This window comes from Protopterus annectens, chromosome 10.part0 (genome assembly GCF_019279795.1).
Source record: "Protopterus annectens isolate FY-2018-M chromosome 10.part0, PAN1.0, whole genome shotgun sequence".
Taxonomy (NCBI): domain Eukaryota; kingdom Metazoa; phylum Chordata; order Ceratodontiformes; family Protopteridae; genus Protopterus; species Protopterus annectens.
In genome coordinates, this window is record NC_056744.1 from 1,688,940,122 (window position 1) to 1,688,962,089 (window position 21,968).

Below are 21,968 nucleotides of genomic sequence, written 5' to 3' on the forward strand. Positions count from 1 at the left end.
TGAACCAAGTAGCAAGGCTGTTCTTTCACTGATGGGTAGCTACTTGAAGCATTGGAGGCAATAGCAAAGATGCATATTTGGGTCTGCAAGTAAGTCAAATCTACAGATCTTTGTAAAAGTAACAGTACAAGTGTTATTTGCATTTGTGGTAGAGTGAAGAGATATTAAAGGGAGCCCATGCTCAGTTTTTGGGATAAGTATGTTAATAGCTTTGGTTGTGCACATGCTGGAGGTGGGAAGGTATGAGAACTTGTAGCTTAAATTTATTTATTTAAGGTTCCGCTAATATTATCTGTATGGTTTGTTATTAAGAGAGTAGGGTCCAATGTGATCTCTGGATATTTTTTGCTCTGTTACTACAGGCAGCATATTGCCTGATGTGTCAGTTATTGTCAGGTGCAGGGTTTTAGCAAGCTATTATGGGGTGCCAAAGAACATTAAATTTGATTTTCTTGGACTAATCAGCATATTATCATGTGTGCATTGGCATATCCTTGCAAAACTTATTCTGAGTTTCTGCATATGGTGCTAGTGATTGATTTTAACAGCAGATGATGATCAGCATTCATTCCTATATTGAGCTGTGATTTATTGTGCCATAGATGACCTGTAGCTTGCTCAGATATGGTAAGGGACACTCTCCAGTTATTTGCATGTGGGTAAATAAATCCAAATAGAAGAATGCCAAGGACCAAAGAATCATAAAATCCACTCTAGTTTATTCCAAAAAAGCCAGGTGCTGCACAAACAGATAAACGCTTTTCTTCACCCAATTACACTAAACGCGTTTTCGTCCTAAAACCAAGGACTTCATCAGACATAATACAATCAATTTCCACAAATTTAAATACCATAACCAAGATAAATTAATTATCTTGGGTCCAATGAAAACACTACATAAAATTCAAATTGACAAATCACATCCCAAAGCTAATAAATATTAATGCCTATCTCTTAAAGTGCTGAGTGCTTTACATTGCAGTTACCCTTATGGTTCACTTGTACGGGGTTCGAGGATGACCAGTTGTGATATTGATTTTTATGATAAATGTGAGTTACTGGAGAAAATGTTTTTGGATCGTGGATACCCCAAAATATTTGTAAAAAATATCAGGGAAGAAGTAGAAAGAGGTAGAAATGATAGGTTCAGACCCATTATAGGTAGGGGAGGTCACACTAATAATAGTATTTCAAATCCTGATAAGAACAAAAACAAAAATAATAATAAACAGGATTCATTCAAAAAGAGCTTAGTGGCAGAATACAATGCTTCCAATCAAAAATTGAAAGATATTCTGAATAAAGAATGGAAAAAATTTTCTTCATTCACTGATATGGATGAAATACCTAACATACAACCAAGAATAGTATACAAGAATTCTCGAAATTTAAGGAACATATTGGAAAGGAATGTTTGTATTAAATACAAAAGTGATAGGAATAAGTTTGGAACATACAAATGTGGTAGATGCCAGCAATGTCCATACATTATTAATAAATGGGAAATATATGTGGAGAGTAGAAAAAGATGGTTAAGGAGTAGTGGTTTTTACAACTGTGAAAGTAAAGGGGTGGTATACCTGGTTATTTGCCAAAAATGTCAGGCTTTTTATGTGGGCAAAACCGAAAGGTATCTAAAGAGAAGAATATATGAGCACACATATGACATCTCGAAAGGGAAACACACTAATGCACTTTTTAAACATTCGATTTGTTGTACAGGGTTTAAATTTGAATTTTTTGTGTTGGACCAAATAAAACCTGACATAAGAGGTGGCCTTTGGGAGGAAATCTTAGAAAGTAAAGAACTTTGGTGGCAGGTGAACCTCGATGCAAGTACTAAACCAGGAATGAATGAATTTTTAACCATCTCCCCACTGCTCAAACTGAGAGCTAACAAAATTTAATGTAATTAACATTTTGGACACTAGACGAGGGGTTTATGTATCATAACCTTACTCATTATTGTTGTATAAAGGGTATCAGCAATATACACACAAACATACATTCTTTTTGGTTTCCTAATATAATTAGTAGATATCATTATTTTAAACATAAGATTTTAGGTATGAATTTTATGGATAGTTTTTTTAATCACCCACTTATTTATTTATTTATTTAATTGTTTTATATATTAAACACGTGAACCATAAGGGTAACTGCAATGTAAAGCACTCAGCACTTTAAGAGATATGCATTAATATTTATTAGCTTTGGGATGGGATTTGTCAATTTGAATTTTATGTAGTGTTTTCATTGGACCCAAGATAATTAATTTATCTTGGTTATGGTATTTAAATTTGTGGAAATTGATTGTATTATGTCTGATGAAATCCTTGGTTTTAGGACGAAAACGTGTTTAGTGTAATTTGGTGAAGAAAAGCGTTTATCTGTTTGTGCAGCACCTGGCTTTTTGGAATAAACTAGCGTGGATTTTATGATTCTTTGGTCCTTGGCATTCTTCTATTTGGATTTATTAGTTTGGTGTCGAAGTGCCACTCGTACTGTTCTTGCATGTGGGTAAATGCCTGGGCGTCATCAGTGTTTGAAAAATATTGAAGAATACTTGCTGCTAATCAAGACGGAGACACACTTCCACCTTGTGTTCCACTATCTAGTGCCTCATGGTCTACATGGGTGCAAAGCAATTTAGCCTTGCACTGACAGAGTACATTCTGTGGCTTTAAACCATGTCTGTATAATGTCACAAATCCGATGTTTCTGTATTCTCGACAGAGCTTGTAGATTGTGCAGTTTCTTCTGAATTCCTTCTGATTGTATTTACATTGCCATTGTTTTTGTCACGGTCGTGATGTGAAATCTGTTTTCAATGTGCAATTGTTTTGTTTAGCATATGGTCATCATTGATTGTGCTACAGTACATGAAAGCAGTGGTAGCAGCACAGCAGTGAGTATATTTGCTTTTTATGCATATGGCTGTGGGTTCTACTACTGCAACTTGCAGGTGGATAGGAAATCGTAAGTTGTACTCTAATGTTGGGTGCTGCAGTCGTGACCGTCTTAGTTTTTTTGGATTACCATCCATTCCCTATTGCAATGTTATTTTTTTACTGTAATCTAGGCAATATATTCATCAAAGGCAGTAGGCTCACAGTCTGTAGATGAAAGGCTGACAGCTAAAGGTAAGGATGCACAAATTTAGGAGTATATCTGAAAACAGTGGATTTGTGCTAGCAAGGAAACACCCAAGCATTGTTGGCTACACAAAGGATACTTCTAAAAAAATCTTACCATAACCACAGATGTCCTTCTCTTACATCTTGCAGTAGTTGTGGTGTGGAATTTATGTTAGCAGGTATTTAGTAATTTTCTTGCGCTCAAGCCCTGTACCATAGCTCACAGAAACACGAGCATGAATCCTCTGCCCAAAACATACAACTGTTTTCCTTGGCAATTGGTATCAATGTCTGTTTACAGCTTGAAAGCAGTGTTAGTAGCACATCAGAAAGCATATGTATAAATGCAGAAGGCTGTGGGTTCTATTCCCATAGCATGTAGATGGACTGCTGATACTGTGATGGATTGAGGGTGGAGTGCTGCAGTCTTTAGTATCTTTTCCTTTGGATAAGATGCTTAGTAACCATGGACCTGTTTTACACCTAGGTTCATAGCTAGGTACTATGCAATCTGCCCAAGGGCATTTATAAGTCTAGCTAGAGTGTGTTGGCTTTCGCCACACCATTAATTCTTTAACTGAGCCTCTGGCTAGCACAGCCAATGAAATAATCCCAGGGGTGTATTTCCTGTTAGCCATCCACTTGTCAAGGTTGCTCTTGAAGAGTGTTAGTGAAGGGCTCAGCCTAATGTAGTTAGGAATTTTGTTCCAAAGCATGGGGAGTCTGTGACAGAAATCTATCCCTCCAGCATGTTCTATTTATTGTTGTGGTGAGGTTTAGCTCACTAGAGCACATGGCTTGCAGTAACTTGGACTTGGAGCATGCCCATCAATTCTGAGTTGGACATGGCTTTGTAAGTCTGGCAGATATCACCTCTGAGTAAGCGATATGGCACTGAGTAAAGCCAGAGTTTTTTCAGTTGGGCTGCTAAGGACATATGTTTGAGGCTATTAATCCTCTTGGTGAGGTACTTTTGTGGTCTTTACAGCTGTTGGAAGTGTCTTGTGAGGTACATCCCAAATGGGGCATTGTACACTATGATGGGTCTGATGAGTTACGATTAGAGGGGCACTATAACCTCTTTATTTCTCGATGCACAACCTTTAGTAATTAGATGGGCCACATAGAAGGATTTCCTAACTTCTTTAAGAATGATGATTGTCATAGGAGAGATTACTATCTACCTGGGTACCCAGATCTCTTATTACCTCTTCTGTATTAAGGGGACTGCCATCTATGTGGTAATTCGTGGGTGTGGTTTTCCCCAAATGGGATGACTATGCATATTTGAGCAGTTAGCTTGAGTCCATGACTTTGACACCAGGTGTTTGTCTCAGTAAGGCCCTTTTGGAGGCTCTCCATGTCAGCCAGAGAGTCAATTATGGCTCCCACTTTGCAGTCATCTGCAAACTTGGTTAGCTGTAGTACTCCTGTGTTGTCTCTACTTCTGAGAAGTATATGCCTAACAGTAGGGGTCCCTGGACCGATCCTTGTTGGACACCACTTGTGACTGGTTTAGAGTTGGACCTGGAGCCTGCTCTTCCTACCATGTGAGTTCTGTCTGTAAGCCAGTTGGGAACCCATCTCATGACGTAGGGGTTTCTGTTCAGGCTGTTGAGTTTTTCCATAATACCCGAGTGGGTAGTGGTGTAGCAAACCTTGGTGAGGGCAAGGTAGGCTGTGTGAACCTCCTTTCCCTCATCTATGGCCTTGGTGACTGTCTCGAAGAAGTCAAAAAGGTTTAGTAGGTATAAGCTGGGCCGGTTCAAGTAATCTAGAGGTTCACACGGTCTTTGTTAATGAGTTCCATGATGATACTGTCGGGAGAGGAGAGGACTAAGAGTATAGGTTCTTAAGTTTAACACGTCTCATAAGTTGTGTTCCTAGGTGGTAGAGGGTTGTCTGGCTACAAGAGGTAAATGTGCCACAGTGTCAATGTCCTTGTTTGAATCCCAAGTGCTTGAACCAAAACTCTGAAGCTTTTGAATGGCAGTTGCACTGTAAACAGGCTACTAGCAAGCATTAATAAAGGACGAAGAATATATGGATATTTTACTGGTGTGGCAATTGAACTGTTACTACCATGGTTGCCAATCCTGTCTCTGCATGTCATAATATGTGCTTATGGCAGCAGTAGTAATGCATAAAAATGTTTTTTTTCCCTTACTCGACAGCATCCATTTGTCTCTCTGGATTGATCAATTCTTCATTGCCTTAGTGTGTAAAGCTGTGCGTAATGACTGTGTTTAGGTGGCACTTAACAACCAGGCCTTTGAGTGGCGGCTGAGAAAGGTCGGGTAATGTGAGACTGACTACACAGAGCGAGTGTGGACTGTCCCAAGAAGGAATGAGTAACCATCGCAAGATTTGTGTAGGCATAGGTCTTTTACAGCTAATGTTGAAGTGCAGCCAAGGTTGTATAGGAATTGACAAAGTTGTATAGTGAATTGCCCAAGAGTTTGGTGCAGTAGCATATTAATTTGGTGCAACTGAGCTGTGCTTTGTTAAAAACTTGGTCAGTAGGAGTTGAGACTCAACTCTTTCTATTTTTGTTTAGGTGAGTGTAGCCATGCTGACATGTTTTGCCAATGGTTGTCATGTTCGCCGAGACAATCTGCCAACCGGTGTATCCTTCCATCGCTTTCCACGGGACATTAAACTGTGTACACAATGGGTGGTGAACTGTGGTATATAGATGTCGGTAACATAGGCAGGTTTGTGAAAGAATCAGACAGCAGTTCAAAACCACGTCACTTCCTGTGCTCCAAACATTTTGCAGAGAACCAATTTCAGCTGGACTACAAGAGAGAACTACTGCCAGAAAACATGAAGCCAAGGCGGCCTGCTCGTCAACTACTTAAGGACGCTGTACCTACACTTTTCACTTTTGCAACCACACATCCAAGGACATCATCTGAACAGCGGCTGCAGCGCAAACAACATGAAGATGTAAGACGCTTGAACAACACATAAATTATGGGATACTTGCCATTTGATTAGTATGACATGTACAGTGTATGGTCTATCGCTTGTGTAGTATGATTCATTAATGCCTTTACTATCGCCTGTAGCTTACTGAGGAACTTCTCAATACAACCCAGCCAACCTTGCCAGATGTTGTGAATAACCAACTGTATGGCCAAATGCAAGGTAAATAATTTCATTTTCTCCTTCACATACATCCAGCATTGATAACATCCAGGGTGATGGTTTTTATGTGACAGTTGCCTGTTTTTTTTCCCTTACCACAGCCTAATGGCCATGTGCAGAGGCAGAATGAAATGTAGAGAGTGCATGAGGAAGCAGAGCCTGCAGTGGTTCCAGATGACATAGAACACCGTCCTGTGCCATAACCTGTAGAGGTACGTATGTATGAAGACCTGTGCAATGTGAACTGGTGGCAGAACGGTTTTGTTTAGGGAGAGAGACATGAGTAATGCTGCACTACACAAATGAGTGTGTACTGATAGACCAGTGAGGAATGTGCATTTTCTGTACTATTCAACAAAGCAGAGATTAACCTTTCTGTAGTGGTAAGTATTGACTTGGTGTAGTGTTAGGGGCTTGAACTGTTTTGTGGATATATAGTTACTAAAGCCATTCTGGAGTACAGCACAGGTGTTCAGTGCTGGTACAGTGATGTGGCACTTCATGGAGTACAGCACAGGTGTTCAGTGCTGGTACAGTGATGTGGCACTTCATGGAGTACAGCACAGGTGTTCAGTGCTGGTACAGTGATGTGGCACTTCATGGAGTACAGCACAGGTGTTCAGTGCTGGTACAGTGATGTGGCCATTCATATTCCCTTCCATTGGAAGAAAAAATCTGGAATTGGCATACTACCTGTTAGCTGCTGTATAGTAACATGTAGAAATAGTAAAAAATGCAATGCTAATGGACATAATGTTCAGACACTGACAGTGACAGACTGTCAAACATAGAAATGTGAATTGAGCATCATCCATTGAACCAAATAGTGTGCAATCTGCTGTCCAAAACAGGATCATTTATTTTGACAATGTGCTATGTAGTATAAATTTCATAGGTAGTTTTCTTTGATTTGCAGGTACAAGTATATGAAGAAGTAGTGGAAGCCATAGAAATGACCGCAGTGGAAAGGAGTACAGTAGCATGCCAAACAAACTTCCGGCAAAAGAAAGGCATCATTGTAGGAGTTCAAGCAAAGTTAGTGGAACAGAATTCTACACCATGGAAGATGAAGGATGCAGCTGTACAGTTTCCCGAGGATGCAGTTTCATTGTTGATGGACCACACATACTGCAGGAAATCCACACTTGTTCAGACTGAAACATCTCAGTCAGAAAGACCAGCATATCAAGTTTCCAATGATGACAGTGGGAGTAGAGTCAGTGTCAACCCATGTCTTCAACAGGAGGCTGATACTTGCAGTGAAGTAGCCACATCTAACTCAAGTACCTACATGTCTCTTCAGGTGCAGGCTTGCAGCACTAGCTCTCTCCGGATATGCATAACACAAGCATGCATAGGGAGTCCTCAGATTCTCGGACAAATGGGATGGAAAAGGATCCCAATTGGAGCTACCTTTCTGACAGCATGATGATCACTGACATGGAAGACACAGTGGTGGAAGAGGATGAAGATGAGAAGATGATAAGCGAACCAAAGTTCAGTGTTTTTGAGTCTTGCCTTGATTCACTGCTGTTAAAACTGACCTGCCCAGAATGCTGAAGTCTTGCTGCAGAAGTGGAAAAGAAAAAGTTAGGGTCCTGCATGTCTGTGAAGGTATGCTGCATTAGTGGACATGCATTTCTTCAGTGGGAAAGTCAACCAATTATAGGCCAAATGCCTGCTGGGAACGTACTACTTGCATCTTCTCTTCTATTCAGTGGTAGTACATATGCCCATATTGCGCATTTCTGTGCATATTTGGGGCTGGAGTTTATCAGTGAGACAACCTTCTACCCCATTCAAAGGCAGTATTTGTTCCCAGTAATGCAGCATACCTGGATACACCATCAGAACTGTCTGCTGGCAGATAGTCAGGGGAAGGAAATAAGGTCGGGGGGGATGGGCGGTGTGATAGTCCAGGATATTCAGCCAAATACTGCTGCTATAGCATGATGGACCTGGATTCTGGACGTATCATTGATTTTTGCCTTGAGCAGGTTTGCACTGGGGTATCTTCAGTGGCACTTGAGAAGAAAGCTTTCAAGAAGTGCCTGTCAAACTTGCTGTCAAGAAATGTTAAGGTAAGTCTTGTGGCAACCAACCGATATCCGTAATTCCCAGCAGTGGATCACCAGTTTGATGTGTGGCATATGGCCAAAACCTTGACAAAGAAAATTACAGAAGCTGGCAAAAGGAGAGTAAACAGAGTTGCTACAGTGGTGCCACAGTGTTTCCAATCACCTGTGGTGGTGTGCTGAAATGTGCAAAGGTGACGAAGTTGTACTACAGGAGAAGTAGTTGTCATTGCTCTACCATGTAACAGACCAACACAGCTGTAGTGGTACAACAAAGGTTTCATGTTGCGGTCATGAGATGCCAGTGGATGAAGGAGATTAGAAGAAGTGGATGGATGAAGATGATGCATGCTACAGTGCACTGAAGAGGATGATTGCGAATAGAGTTTTTATTAAAGATTTAAAGCAGGTTACCAAGTTCTGCCACACCGGCAACCTAGAGGTGTTCCATGCATTATTGTGCAAATACTGCCTAAAGTTTGAGCATTTCAGTTTTGCAGGAATGAAGGCACAAATAATTTTGGCCATCCCTGATCACAACGAAAACCTGAATTGTGAACAAGCAGTGGTCCGATTCCCTACTCAAAACTCAGCAGCAAAGGGGGACCTTAGATACAACATGGTGTATCCGAAGGCAAAGTAGGAGTGGGTAGCAAAGCCAATATTTCAAAAATGAAAGTTTGACTACATCTATGACCTGATGATGGACATCATAAATGCCAAAAGAGGCTTATTGAAAATTCAGCCCATGTCAGTACCCGCAATTCCAAAGAATATAGCTCGGTGCGAATGTCCTGAGAAGGCACTGGTAATTGAAAGACATATTTCTAGGTTTGGAAAAAATAAAGAGAACCCAGGTTAATAAGTAAATATACCTTTGAAATTAGAATTCTTCACACCATACATCGATTTTACTCGTTTTCTCTTAATGATCTGGTTTATGAATGCATAATGGTATTCGAGTGCATATTATGTATATGTAAGTGTGTGTGACTTGTTAGTTGACATTAACCAGTGATAGCAGGGTTCATTAGCAGTGTAGTGTACTGACTTACTATGATCCGATGTAATGGCCATCAAGCATGGTTATGTGTTAGTCTTATCGCAATCAACCTGAGGTCTCTGTCCAGGAGAGATGGGTGGATCACTCCAAGTGTAAATTAACATTATGCCTCCAATGTTACGTGTCGCATGTACGCTGTACACAGGGAGGTCCATGCATTGCTACATAGGCTTCCAAATAAGGTGAATCATCCTGAAATGGCTGCAGTCCTTGGGGTCAGTCGAATCGGCAACTGTGGCTAAGTCGCTTTTTTGCAGTGAAAACTGATTGTCCCTGTCCAACAGGCATTGATGGGATCAATCAAAGTTGAAATTACCATTTGCCATTCAATTATACAGACTGCAAGCAAAGCAGCCCAATGAGGTGGTCAGACATGAATCTGAATTCTGGTGTCCAACTTGTGTACTCTGTGGGACAACAAAGTCTATGCGCCAGGTTATAGTGCTGAGACCTAGGGGAAGGTCATTACAGTGCCAAGACCATGTGCCTTCTGACTTGCAAGCAAGTCTGACATATGACTGGCGAGTGTGAAACAGAAGTGACATTGATGTCACCCGATTCATATAGGACAGATGACAAACTTGATTCACAGAGGTTGTCCTCTACAAACATGGTCATCAAAATAACATACTTTAGGTTTATTACTTAGCAGCAAGCAGGTTAGGTTCCAGGCAAGGTTCATGTGGCACACCACCCCATACTGGTCTGCAGGAGAAGGTGGATTCTCCTAGTTGGACTCTAGGTGTTGGAGTGAGACACATAGTGACCTCACACAGTATTGCTGGCTTACCTGTCTGATGCCACGATTGGTGGTGGCTAATGACAGTAGACCTGCAAAAAGGTAAGTAGGCTGCACAGAGTGAGATATAAGACATGCTACATGGGCATTGAAAGCCCAGGTTTCCCAGTTGTTACACTATAACTACACAAAGTTTTTACCAAATCTGGTTACAGCCAATACGTGTGTGTGTGTCTGTATCTGTGTGTGTGTGTGTGTGTGTGTGTGTCTGTGTGTGTCTGTGTGTGTCTGTGTGTGTCTGTGTGTGTCTGTGTGTGTCTGTGTCTGTCTGTCTGTGACTCTCTAGGAATGTGTTTTGGACCGCAGTGTGCAACATTGACAACAGCACATTATTTCAAATTGGAATGCATATCAAAGCTCAGAATATAGAGCAGGTCATTCATATACAATGGGGTAAGTATACAGGCATTAGGAAAGTCAGGTAGTTGATCTTAAAATTTGCATGCGTCCATCAATAGAGAATGTAAATGCATATTGAAAGTGGGATTGCTGTGTGGCAGCATTAAAGACTGTGTTCAACTGAATGATGCAGTAGTGTAGTGGCGCTTGTTGTTTGGCAGCTGCAGTTTTATGGACTAGTCTTTGAGGACATAAGTGAGATATACAGAACACATAAATGGCAAGAGGATGCATGTTTGGGGTAGCATGCATAGAAGCAGGAGTGTTATGATAGTGGTGAGATGAGTGGATCTGGCTGCAGCTGTAAGTACTGTTGTGGTATGAGTGGATCTCTGTGAGGCTGGCTGCCATGAAGTGGTACAGAGGCTTGTCACAATAGTGCAGTATGCAGTAGTTTCTGCATATGCACATTGTAACCAAAAGCCAGCTTGTGAATACATCATTTAAGTACTGCATTTTGACTGCTGCTATATAGTTAGGTGTATGCATTCATCTTCTCCTGTATTGACAGGTATTGGACAATAACAGGCAGGTTGGGATGTCATGTGGCACTATGTGATTTGGATAATGCTGGCTGAAGAATGGATGAACATGAAAAATGAGTGGTGGCTGCTGTATTTTACAGGGTGTGAAGAGATTGGATTGCTGTCCCGAAAATACTAAGGTAAGAAACTTTTTAAGTCAAACTCTTGTGCAAACACATGGTTCATCTAGTCAAACAGTTTGATACTGCCTGATAGAGGAACTGGACATTGCAATGGATAATTCAGATCTTCCTTATGCAAGATATGCAAGACAGCAGTTAAGGGACTACAATGCAAGGTCAGACCATTGAGATGGCACCATTTTGAGCTTTTACCCCGGGGCCTCGCTGGAAACGTTCATAGTGTGCCCAGTCAAACTAACCAGGTAAACAACCAGATAACAAAATTTTTACTGCAACTTGCCAAGAAAGAGCAAACCTCTACAGGTAGCCAGTAAAGTGAATCAAACCAAAAAGCCAGAGAATCATGGAAATTTGTTTATACAGGAAAAAATCTTAATTACATCTGGTAACAGGTCAAGTTACATTTCAATATGTTCATTTTATTCAGTAGCAGTGCAGTAACACCGATGTTTGGAAACACAGAAATTTGGTATGCATAGTTGTACATTCTGCATGGCAAATGATGCTTAGGTGATGTATCACTTGCATACTTTTCTGTTGTATTTGCACCAGATACTGCTACTGTGCAGTGCGGGAATAGAAAGATTAAAACATTACCCTGGTATCAGAGGTGGCAGTGCAACATATTCACAGTGGCTTAATATGAGAGTAGCTCTAAGCAAGCACCATGTGAAACCTAAACAAGCACCTAGAATTATTCAGTGCAGCTTCCACACCTTAAGTCTGAAAATGAATTCACATACTCACATGAACAGGAGTAGCTGCATATTGATGGCTAAAGGTGTATGGGCATGTCGGGGTGGTTACTACACTGCAAAATTGGTATGTAATGGTGGGGATATTTGGAAGGCATGAGCAAACACACCAGTATATTAAAGCCATAGCACCAATTGAACTGGAGGCTGGTCAATAGATTTAGTAAGGGATTTTGTCCATGCATAAATATTTCAACAGTGATTCTTTGCAGTGGCATCCATTATCTGATTCAAGGTAAATTAACCTTGATGTCCTTTATTTAAAAAAAAAAATCAATAAAAACTTTACTTTGTTATAAGTGACTACTGGACACAAGAAAAAGGAATGGGAAAATATTGTTATATGGTTTGTATGTACAAAGACAAATCCAGGGACACTGTAAAAGTTTTTTTTGCAAACCAGCAACTAGCTATGTTAGAAACCTGGGTGGAAACTCCCAGATATGCTCAGAATTAATCCAAAATGATACCAAAATCACCAAACCCACAGACATTGCCAACATACTGGCAGACAGGTTCAGTGCAAACTTCACCCCTCCCTCCCCCCCAAAAGGAGAGATTATTATCCCAGCGGAGTGTAGCCTCCCCAGCATCTCAAATGCACAGGTGAAAAAGTACAGTTTTGTACCTACCATAAATGTAGATGTTCGAAGATCCACATTGCTGCAGTCCTTACACTTGGGTAGTCCGCTGTCCTCGGTCGGCCCGAATATCAAAGTATTAGGCTGACGTCGGTCAAGGCGCTTAAGACTGACATCAGGACGTCAGGGTACAAATGCGCATGACCGACGTCATATCCTCAGTCTTTTCTTGCCCCAGATGTCAGAAGACCCTAAACAGAAAGGTCAAAACCAAAAGACAGCAAAAAAACAACCAACCACCCTTGCACTAATCATATGAACAATATATACAATATCCACAATATTCACAACCCAAACCACACAACCGCCTCTAACAACAGAGGGGAAGGAGGGAGGGTAAATTGGACTGCAGAAATGTGGATCTTCGAACATCTACATTTATGGTAGGTACAAAACTGTACTATGTTCTTCATCTCACATTGCTGCAGTCCTTACACTTGGGTAGAATCCCAAAGCAGAGGTAAGGGAGGATGGCAAAACTATAAAGTAGTAGGAGCTGCCAAAATGCCCTGTAAAATAGCAGTGGCAAACCCAGCCCTAGATTTAGAGTAAAGTGGAAGGTGGTAATGCTTAGAGAAAGTATGCACTGAACTCCAAGTAGCTGCCTCCAAAATATCTTTAGTTGCCACCCCTTAAAAAGCTGTAGAAGTGGCAGTAGCTCTAGTGGAATGAGGCCTAATCCCAGCTGGAATCTCCTTACCATGATGGGAATAACAGAAAGCAATACAAAACCCAATCCACTTAGAAATAGTTTGTTTTGACACAGGCTTGCCCTGAGAACCCAAAGCAAAAGAAACAAACAACTGCTGAGACTGCCTGAACCCTTTAGTTCTGCTCAAATAATATCGCAACTGCCTGTGTATATCCAAGGTGTGCAAAATCTTTTCCCCTTTATTTTGGGGGTTTGCATAAAAAGTAGGCAAATGAATAGTTTGGTTTAAAGCCACACTAGAAACCACTTTAGGCATAAAGGAAGGATTAGTACGTAAAGATACCCTATCCTTATGGAAAATCAAGAAAGGCTCAACTGCCATAAGGGCCTGTAATTCAGAAACCCTTCTCGCAGAGGTAATGGCCAACAAAAAAGCGGTCTTCCATGATAAATATTTCAACTCGGCAGTAGCTGCAGGCTCAAAAGGTTGTAGAGTGAGTTTCTCCAACACAAAATTGAGATCCCAAGCAGGAGTAGGAGCTCTACGTGGGGGTCTTATATTCTTTGCCCCTCTAAGGAATTGCTTAAACAAAGGATGAGAAAACAATGGTGGGTCACAGTCATAGTGAGCAGAAATTGCTGCAGCATGAATCTTAATAGAAGAGAAGGACAAACCTTTGTCCAGTAACTCAGCAAGATATTGAAGAGCCACACTTAAATTAGGCTTCGCAACATCAAATTCCTTTGCTGCACTCCAAAATAAAAATCTTTCCTTGTACTAGGCCTTCTGGCCTCCAAAATAACATTCAAAACTTGCTGTGGAAGCTGAGACCCTCCAGGGTTTAAAACAGAATATGCCAGGCTGTTAGGTGAAGAGAGTGAAGTTTGACATTGAGTAAATGACTGTTCTCTTGAGACAGCAGGTGTGGAATCGAAGGTAAAGGCCATGGAGGCTCCCGAACCAGACTTCTCAGTAATGGGTACCAGTGCTGTCGAGGCCAATCTGGAGTTATTAGAATCATCTTTGGCTTGTCCTGTCTGACCTTTAGGAGTACCTTTGGGAGGAGAGGCAGAGGTGGAAAGGCATACACATGAAGATTGCTCCAATTGAAAGAAAGAGCATCCACTTTCCAAGCTGTGGGATGAAACCTTTTTGTGCAAAACTTTGGCAGCTGGTAGTTTAGTGGAGAAGCGAACAGATCTATGTCTGGAGTTCCCCATGACACTGTCAATTTCTGAAATACATGAGGATCCAATTTCCACTCGTGGGGATCCATAATTCATCTGCTCAACACATCTGCTAAGGAGTTCTGTGCTCCCGGCAGAAACCTTGCCTGAAGATTGAGCTGTAAACTGAGAGCAGTCTCCCACAAAATCATTGCTTGTCTGCATAGAGGATAAGAATGTGTTCCCCTTGCTTGTTGATGTACCACATGACAGTTGTGTTGTCTGTTAGAATCAACACCTGCCCTGGAAGAAGTAAATCCTTGAAAGCTATTAATGCAAATTGGACTGCTAACATCTCCTTCAAGTTGATATGTAGATGTTGTAGTCTGGCAGGCCACGTGTCTTGTATCCACTTTCCATTTAGATGAGCTCCCCAAGCTTTGTCTGAGGCATCTGTCGTTAGAATCTGAATCGCCTCTGGCCGGGTCACAGAGAGTCCCTTGTTTAGGTGACATTCCTGAGCCCACCACAAAAATTCCTTTTGAATACAAGGTATTATCTGAATGACAGTGTCCATATCTTGGCAGTGCTGTGTCCATACATTTTTGAGATACCATTGTAGCTTCCTCATATGCAGTTTGGCATTGGGAAGCACCAGAATACAAGATGCCATGAACCCCAAGGCTTGAAGGACTGTCCTTGCAGTCAGCCTGGACTGATGAGACAAATGATGGAAGTAAAGGGAAAGATTCTTTTGTTTGTCCGGGATCAAAAAGGCCATCTGGGACGCTGTATTCAGTCTCACACCCAGAAAGCGCATGTCCTGAGAGGGTACTAGACTGGACTTTATTTCGTTCACAGAATACCCCAGGCATCTTAGCACTGCTATCACATATTGCAAATGATGAAGAAGCTCGTCCCTTCCTTTGGCCAGAATCAGGCAATCGTCCAAATAAGGATAGATCTGTATTCCTTTTAGCCTGAAGAAAGCTATCACTGGAGCCAGAACCTTTGTGAACACTCTGGGCGCAGTAGATAAGCCAAAGGGCAATGCAGAGAACTGATAATGAGAAGTCCCAGCTCGAAAACGCAGATACTTCCTGCAACTTAGCCTGATAGAAACATGAAGGTAAGCCTCCTTGAGATCCAGAGTCACCATCCAGTGATCTTTGCCCAGCAGAGGTAAAAGCTGTTGTAACGTCAACATTTTGAACTTGGGAATGTCCAGATAAGTGTTGAGGATAGATAAATCCAAAATTGGTCTCCACGTGTTCCCCTTCTTTGGTATTAGGAACAGGCGAGAATAAAATCCTAGGCCTACTTCTGGCAGAGGGACCGGCTGTATGGCCCCTATTTGCAGCAGCAGAGAAATTTGTTTGTGAGCCTCTATTCTTTGCTGAGGAGGAACGTCTGGCATGCCTTTGAAAGGAGGCAAGGTATGGAAATAAAACCTGTAACCTTGGTGTATAATATCCAATACCCATCTGTCCTGGGTAATTAAACTCCAATTTTCTTTGAAGAGTGCCAACCTTCCTCCCAAAGGTGCTGCCAGACAAGAAGGCTCTGGCAGCTGAAAAGGTAGGTCATTGGGCCTGTTTACGAAAGGACTGGCCCCTGCCCTCACCGAAGACTGTGCAGGTGAACTCCCTGTTCTAGGTCTGAAAGAGCCCTGAGCTCTACCCTACCACGTCTAGATCTTCCCTAGACTGTGAATCATAAGAAGGACGTCCACCCCTTAGCAGGCCAATTCCTACTAAACTTGGAGGCTGAACTTGCAAAAATCTTTAACAGTCTGCATAGACTTAGCCTTGTCTTCCATTTTCTTTAAAACTGCCTCCACAGGTGAACCAAACAATACATCAGACTGTAAAGGAGCATCTAAAATCCTTGTCTTAACATGGTCAGATAAGTTCTGATCCCTCAGCCAGGCGTGCCTGCGAAGAACTGACCCAGTGGCAGCCACCCTAGACGAGGCCTGTACAGCATCAAATCCACATTGTAAAGAATGCTTACCCACCTGTTCAGAAACATGTACCAAATCTTGTAATTCGTTACACTCAATGCCTTCCGCCAGAGCATCTACCTTAGACTTCAATTGAGAAAGAAGATAGTTTTGATATTTCAACATGTGAAACTGGCAATTCAAAGCCCTCATAGCTAAGGTGGAAGAAGTATAGACTTTCTTTCCCCATCTATCCAAAGCTCTGGCCTCTTCATCTGGAGGAACTGGATTTTTTACTACAGAGGCCTTGACACCCTTAGGTCCCTGACTAACTGTTTCTGGGTCCGCCCTAGGACTCTTATACAGATATTTATGAGCTTCAGGCACCCTGTAATACCTGTCCGGTTTAACAGGAGCAGGAGGCAAAGAATCAGGATTAAGTGAAGCCTCTGCAAACACATCCTCCACAACATCCAGAACAGGTGGTATAGCCAAAGGCCTATGCTGGGGTAAAAGCAAAAATTCCCTAAGCCTTTTCCTGGAATCAGAGAAATCCTGACCTTCCCACTTAAAATGTTCCCTCATGGAATGAAGAGTCTCTGAAAAAGAAAAATCCTCTGGAGGAGAAGCAGAAGGAGTAGAATCATCCACATCAGAATCAGAATAAGGAGAATACTCCTGCAAGTCTTCAGTCAAGACTCTGAAACATCGAAACCTGCTCAAAACTCCCCAACTCTGGTTCCACCCTAGGCCTCTTATCAGGAGGGGGCAAAGAACCTCTAATCAAAGTAATTAAATCTTCTGCCATTTTGAGCATGTGCTTCTTGGGCACAGATCCTGAAGAACTAGGAGTGACACCAACAGAAGCTAAACCTGGCCTGCCTCTGGGAGAAGCCTTGGAAACAGAAGGAGAGAGCCTAACCACCCTAGGAAGGGAGGGAGTACAGTAACCTGAGAAGCCCCTTCAGCCTGACCTGCCTCCTGAGAGGCCACATCCTGCAATATAAAAGTCTCCCCCTGGGACTCCAGAGAAGCCTCGGTGAACCACCGGTTCCACTGGCGCCTCTAAAGAACCGGCGTCCGCAGACGACTCTTCCTGCCTGGGTTTAGCTGCTTTGTCTTTGCGCTTCTTGAAGAAGCGGCCGGAGCATCCGGCGGCATATTGTAATGCACCGCTTCCGAAGACCAACTTGGCACAATCTAACCTTCGCAATAGTGCGCTTATTAAACCTAGCACAAAAGCGACACCCAACAACGTCGTGCTCAGGCCCCAAACAAGGAATACACAAAGTATGATAATCTCTATGCGGTATCTGTTTCCCACAAGAAATACAGTTATTCACTTTTTCTGACATCCGGTAAACCACTGAGGCAAGAAAAAACGAAAATATTCCCCAACGGGGTACTTAGCCAACTTTGACTCGGTCTGAAACTCCGAATTCGAAAAATTTCAGAACGCCGAACGGCACTTGCAACGCTGCTTCTGCATCAGACCATGCGGCAAAAAAGACTGAGGATATGACGTCGGTCATGCGCATTTGTACCCTGACATCCTGATGTCAGTCTTAAGCGCCTTGACCGACGTCAGCCTAATACTTTGATATTCGGGCCGACCGAGGACAGCGGACTACCCAAGTGTAAGGACTGCAGCAATGTGAGATGAAGAACATCTGCTCTCTCTAAAGCTAAGAACACAGCATCCATGGGACCGGATGGTGTATCCGGCTGTGTGCTACATGAACTCAACGAGGAACTAAACCTGCACATAAGGCTGCTGTTTAATCTTAGCCTTACCACAGGATATGTGCCCAAGGAGTGGCGTACGGCAACTGTGGTCCCACTTCACAAAGGCGGTGCATCTACGGACCCTGGAAATTACCACCCCATAAGCTTAACAAGCCTGATCTGCAAAGCTATGGAGAGGATCATAATGGAACTCATAAATAAAGACATTGGGGACCTACAGACATTGGATCCAAACCAGTTTGGCTTTGTCAAGGGCAGATCATGCCTTTTAAACTTGGTCGACTTTTTTGAAACAGTCACCAAGGCTATTGATGAGGGAAAGGCAGTTCATACAGCCTACCTCGACCTCGCGAAAGCTTTCGACACAATACCCCACTCGGGTATCATAGAAAAACTTACCAGCTTAAATGTAAACCCATATGTCACAAGATGGGTTGCGAACTGGCTAAAGGACAGAACCCACAGGGTTAGAGTTGCTTGGCGCCATGTCAGACTCCAAGCCGGTCACAAGTGGTGTCCCACAGGGCTCAGTCCTGGGCCCCCTATTGTTCAGCATCTACTTCTCAGAAGTACAGGCAAACATAGGAGGACTATGGCTGACAAAATTTGCAGATGACTGCAAATTGGGCACTATAGTTGAAAATACATAAGACACAGATATCCTTCAGAGGGGTCTCACGGAAACGGACAGCTGGTGCCAGAGCCATGGCCTGAAGTTAAACGCCAAAAAATGTATAGTCATACCCTTCGGGAAAAACAAGGTAACCCCAAGCTACCATATAGGTGGCAATCCACTAAGCACTGAAGAGGTTATCAGGGACCTGGGGACCCAGGTTGACGGTAACCTTTCTTTTGACACTCACATTGCCAAAGTGGTTAGGAAGACCTTCTACATTGCCCACCTGATCATGAAGGGATTCACATCCAGATCAAGTGAGGTCATTGTTCCCCTGTACTCTTCACTTATCAGACCAATGATTGAGTACAATGCCCCATTCGGAATGTATCTCACCCGACACCTGCAGCAATTGGAAAGACCCCAAAAGTTCCTCACCAAAAGGATAAAGGGACTCCAAAATCTGTCATATGCTGCCAGACTGAAGAAACTCCAGCTCTACTCAGTCGCCTACCGTCTGCTCAGAGGTGACCTGTGCCTGACATACAAGGCCATGTCCAACCCGGAGTTAATGGACATGCTCCACCTCAAAAAGTCCAAATCCACCAGAATCACTAGAGCAAGCAACTTAAACCTCAACACAGATATAAATAGGACGTGCTGGAGGGATAGATTCATCACCCAGAGACTCCCTATGCTGTGGAATAGAATCCCGGTCCATGTAAGGCAGAGCACCTCGCTGGCTCTGTTCAAAAGGAATCTTGACCAGTGGATGGGAGATCGTAGGTTTACCCCAGGAATCATCTCTGTGTCACTGCTGGACAGAGGCACGGCAAACTAATGGGAACAGTATTCCTCAAACATAAGGGAATCATCTCTGTGTTACTGCTGGACAGAGGCACGACAAACTAATGGGAACAGTATTCTTCAAACATAAGGGGTGGTGTAAACCACAAAACTTTGGGCTAGGCTTATAAATGCCTCAGAGCAGATAGCCTAGTATAAACCTATGAACCTATGAGTAAAAACATATGTAGGCAAACATTGCATACCAACACACTTTGCATAAGTAAACACACTTTCAATGTGTAAATCTCAATTTTTAACAAGGTGGAAGCATGAAGTGATACCTTAACACTTACATTAATAAAGAGCTAAACTGGTTAATAGTATAAATGTTTTATTCTTTAGCTCCTTGGTGCAAGACCTTACAGGAGTTGCTATATAAACTGGATGTGAATGCAGTCAAGTAAGACCATGGCTGTAGTGCAGCAAAAAAAAAATGTCCCCTCTAACAAAGGAAATGCTAGAGCAAAGATTAAATTACACGAGTCAAGCACCCTGCTGAGATCTGCCAATCAACGGCATTGTCAGGTCAAATTACCCTCAGGACTTTGACAGCTATGGAAGCCAAGTGTTACAGGGTAGGGGAGAAGTAAATGGACTGGAATTCATTGTCTCACAAAATAGTGCCATTTAAACTAAATTAGAAAAAAAGGCAGCAGTAAACAGCACTTTGAGTGTGTTCTGTGACATTTGCACGGTTTCTGTTTTTAAGTAGTCATCCAGCAGCAGGGAATGTTACTTACACTGTTCAACTTTACTCAATACTTTGTATGCATGCAACATCTATGAAATGACAGGAGCTTTAGGCAAACGGAGGCCTGCATGATGTAACATTTTTGAGCCAAAAATTATTTCTGGGATACTGAATGGCAACCTGATTTATTCAAACCACATCAATATGCTGGCCTCCAGGTAGTCAGAGTCTGGAATTACATACAAAAATATTTCAAATCCTGTAAATAATCCCAGAGTGCTGTTAAAGTGTAGGAAACATCATGCCATGATGTTTTAAACATGTTTTTTTGAGTCTGTGGGTGCGGTACTCCTTTAAAGAAATCCCAGTCCCTCCGAGCTATACACTCTAGGGACCAAAACCTTGCCACCACAATAAACAGAACATGCCGGAGGGATAGATTCCTGTCCCAGAGACTTCCCATACTCTGGAACAAACTACCTATCTATATCAAACAAAGCTCCTCATTAGCACTTCAAGAAAAATCTTGATGATTGGATGGGAAATAGGAAATTCACCCCGGGGATCACTTCTGTGGCTCTGTTCAACAGTGGGACAGGAAAATAATTTTCTTGGGTGGCAAAAGCCAGGGTACCTTTTTGGCTGGGCTTGTATAGGCCCTAGGGCCGATAGCCTAGTACCTACCTACCTATGAACCAAAAATACAAACCACATCAGAATTAATAGATTAAAAGACCTACATTTTGCTTGAAACAAACTGGGAGAGACAGATATGTTTCTTACAGAATTCTTATTTTCTGAAACAGGCTCCCAATCCATGAGAAGCAAAGTTCCTACCTATACCTATTTAAGAGCAACTTGGACCAATGGATGGGTAAATGGAAATTCACCCCAGTCTAGCTCCTATGTCTCTGATGGACAGAGGCAGTCAGTAAGTCACCCCTATAAATCAAATATAAACCAGATCAAATTTGAGGGTCCCACTTGTATTGCATGGCCAGGCTTTTAAGGACTCTAGTGATCATTAACCATGTTCACAGCTTCACAGGTGTGTACAAGGCTATCAGGTCCCTCAGTACTTTAGTAATAAACTGACCTAGTTTTCCCCTTAGACTAAATCAGCTAGGACTTGTAGTTAATTGATGGAAAACCAAAAGCTTGTGTTTTGGCACAAAGTGTGTGAGGACAGTTAACTATGACTAGTACATCTTAGTACTAGATAAACAGCCTTAACAAACTGTCTTCATGTACAGTAATTTGGGAATTTAGCTTGACCTCTTCATTACCTAATTTAGTCATATGCAGAAACTGGATAAAAATGTGGAATCCATAATACCTGGTACAGTTTGACCAATGTACTGACCGATATTGTGAGGCACTGAATGGTGGGGAACATATTAGCCCTTGCTATTAAGTATGTGTTATCAGTTATGAGCTACCAAAAATGCAAGCTACTTATGCAGGTAACCTACAAACTTGAATCCTTGCAACATGAAGTGTACAAGTTCATTACTGGGTCACTTTAAACACAGCATCACTAACACAGTATTCATAATAGAAAATATTTATCAACATTCAGCATTACTACAATCAAAGCAATGCAATACTAGCAGGATCAA

At 42.2% G+C, this 21,968-nt stretch overlaps 1 protein-coding gene across 1 annotated transcript in view; it reads left to right on the forward strand.

Annotated features, from left to right (window-relative positions):
* The first annotated feature begins 8,236 nt into the window (after positions 1-8,236).
* The window catches only part of LOC122814428 (zinc finger protein 316-like), a 92,415-nt gene continuing 78,683 nt past the window's right edge, over positions 8,237-21,968 (forward strand). Inside the window, exon 1 of the mRNA XM_044087009.1 lies at positions 8,237-8,368. Coding sequence (XP_043942944.1) covers positions 8,237-8,368 — 132 coding nt within the window. The remainder of the gene's footprint in view (positions 8,369-21,968) is intronic.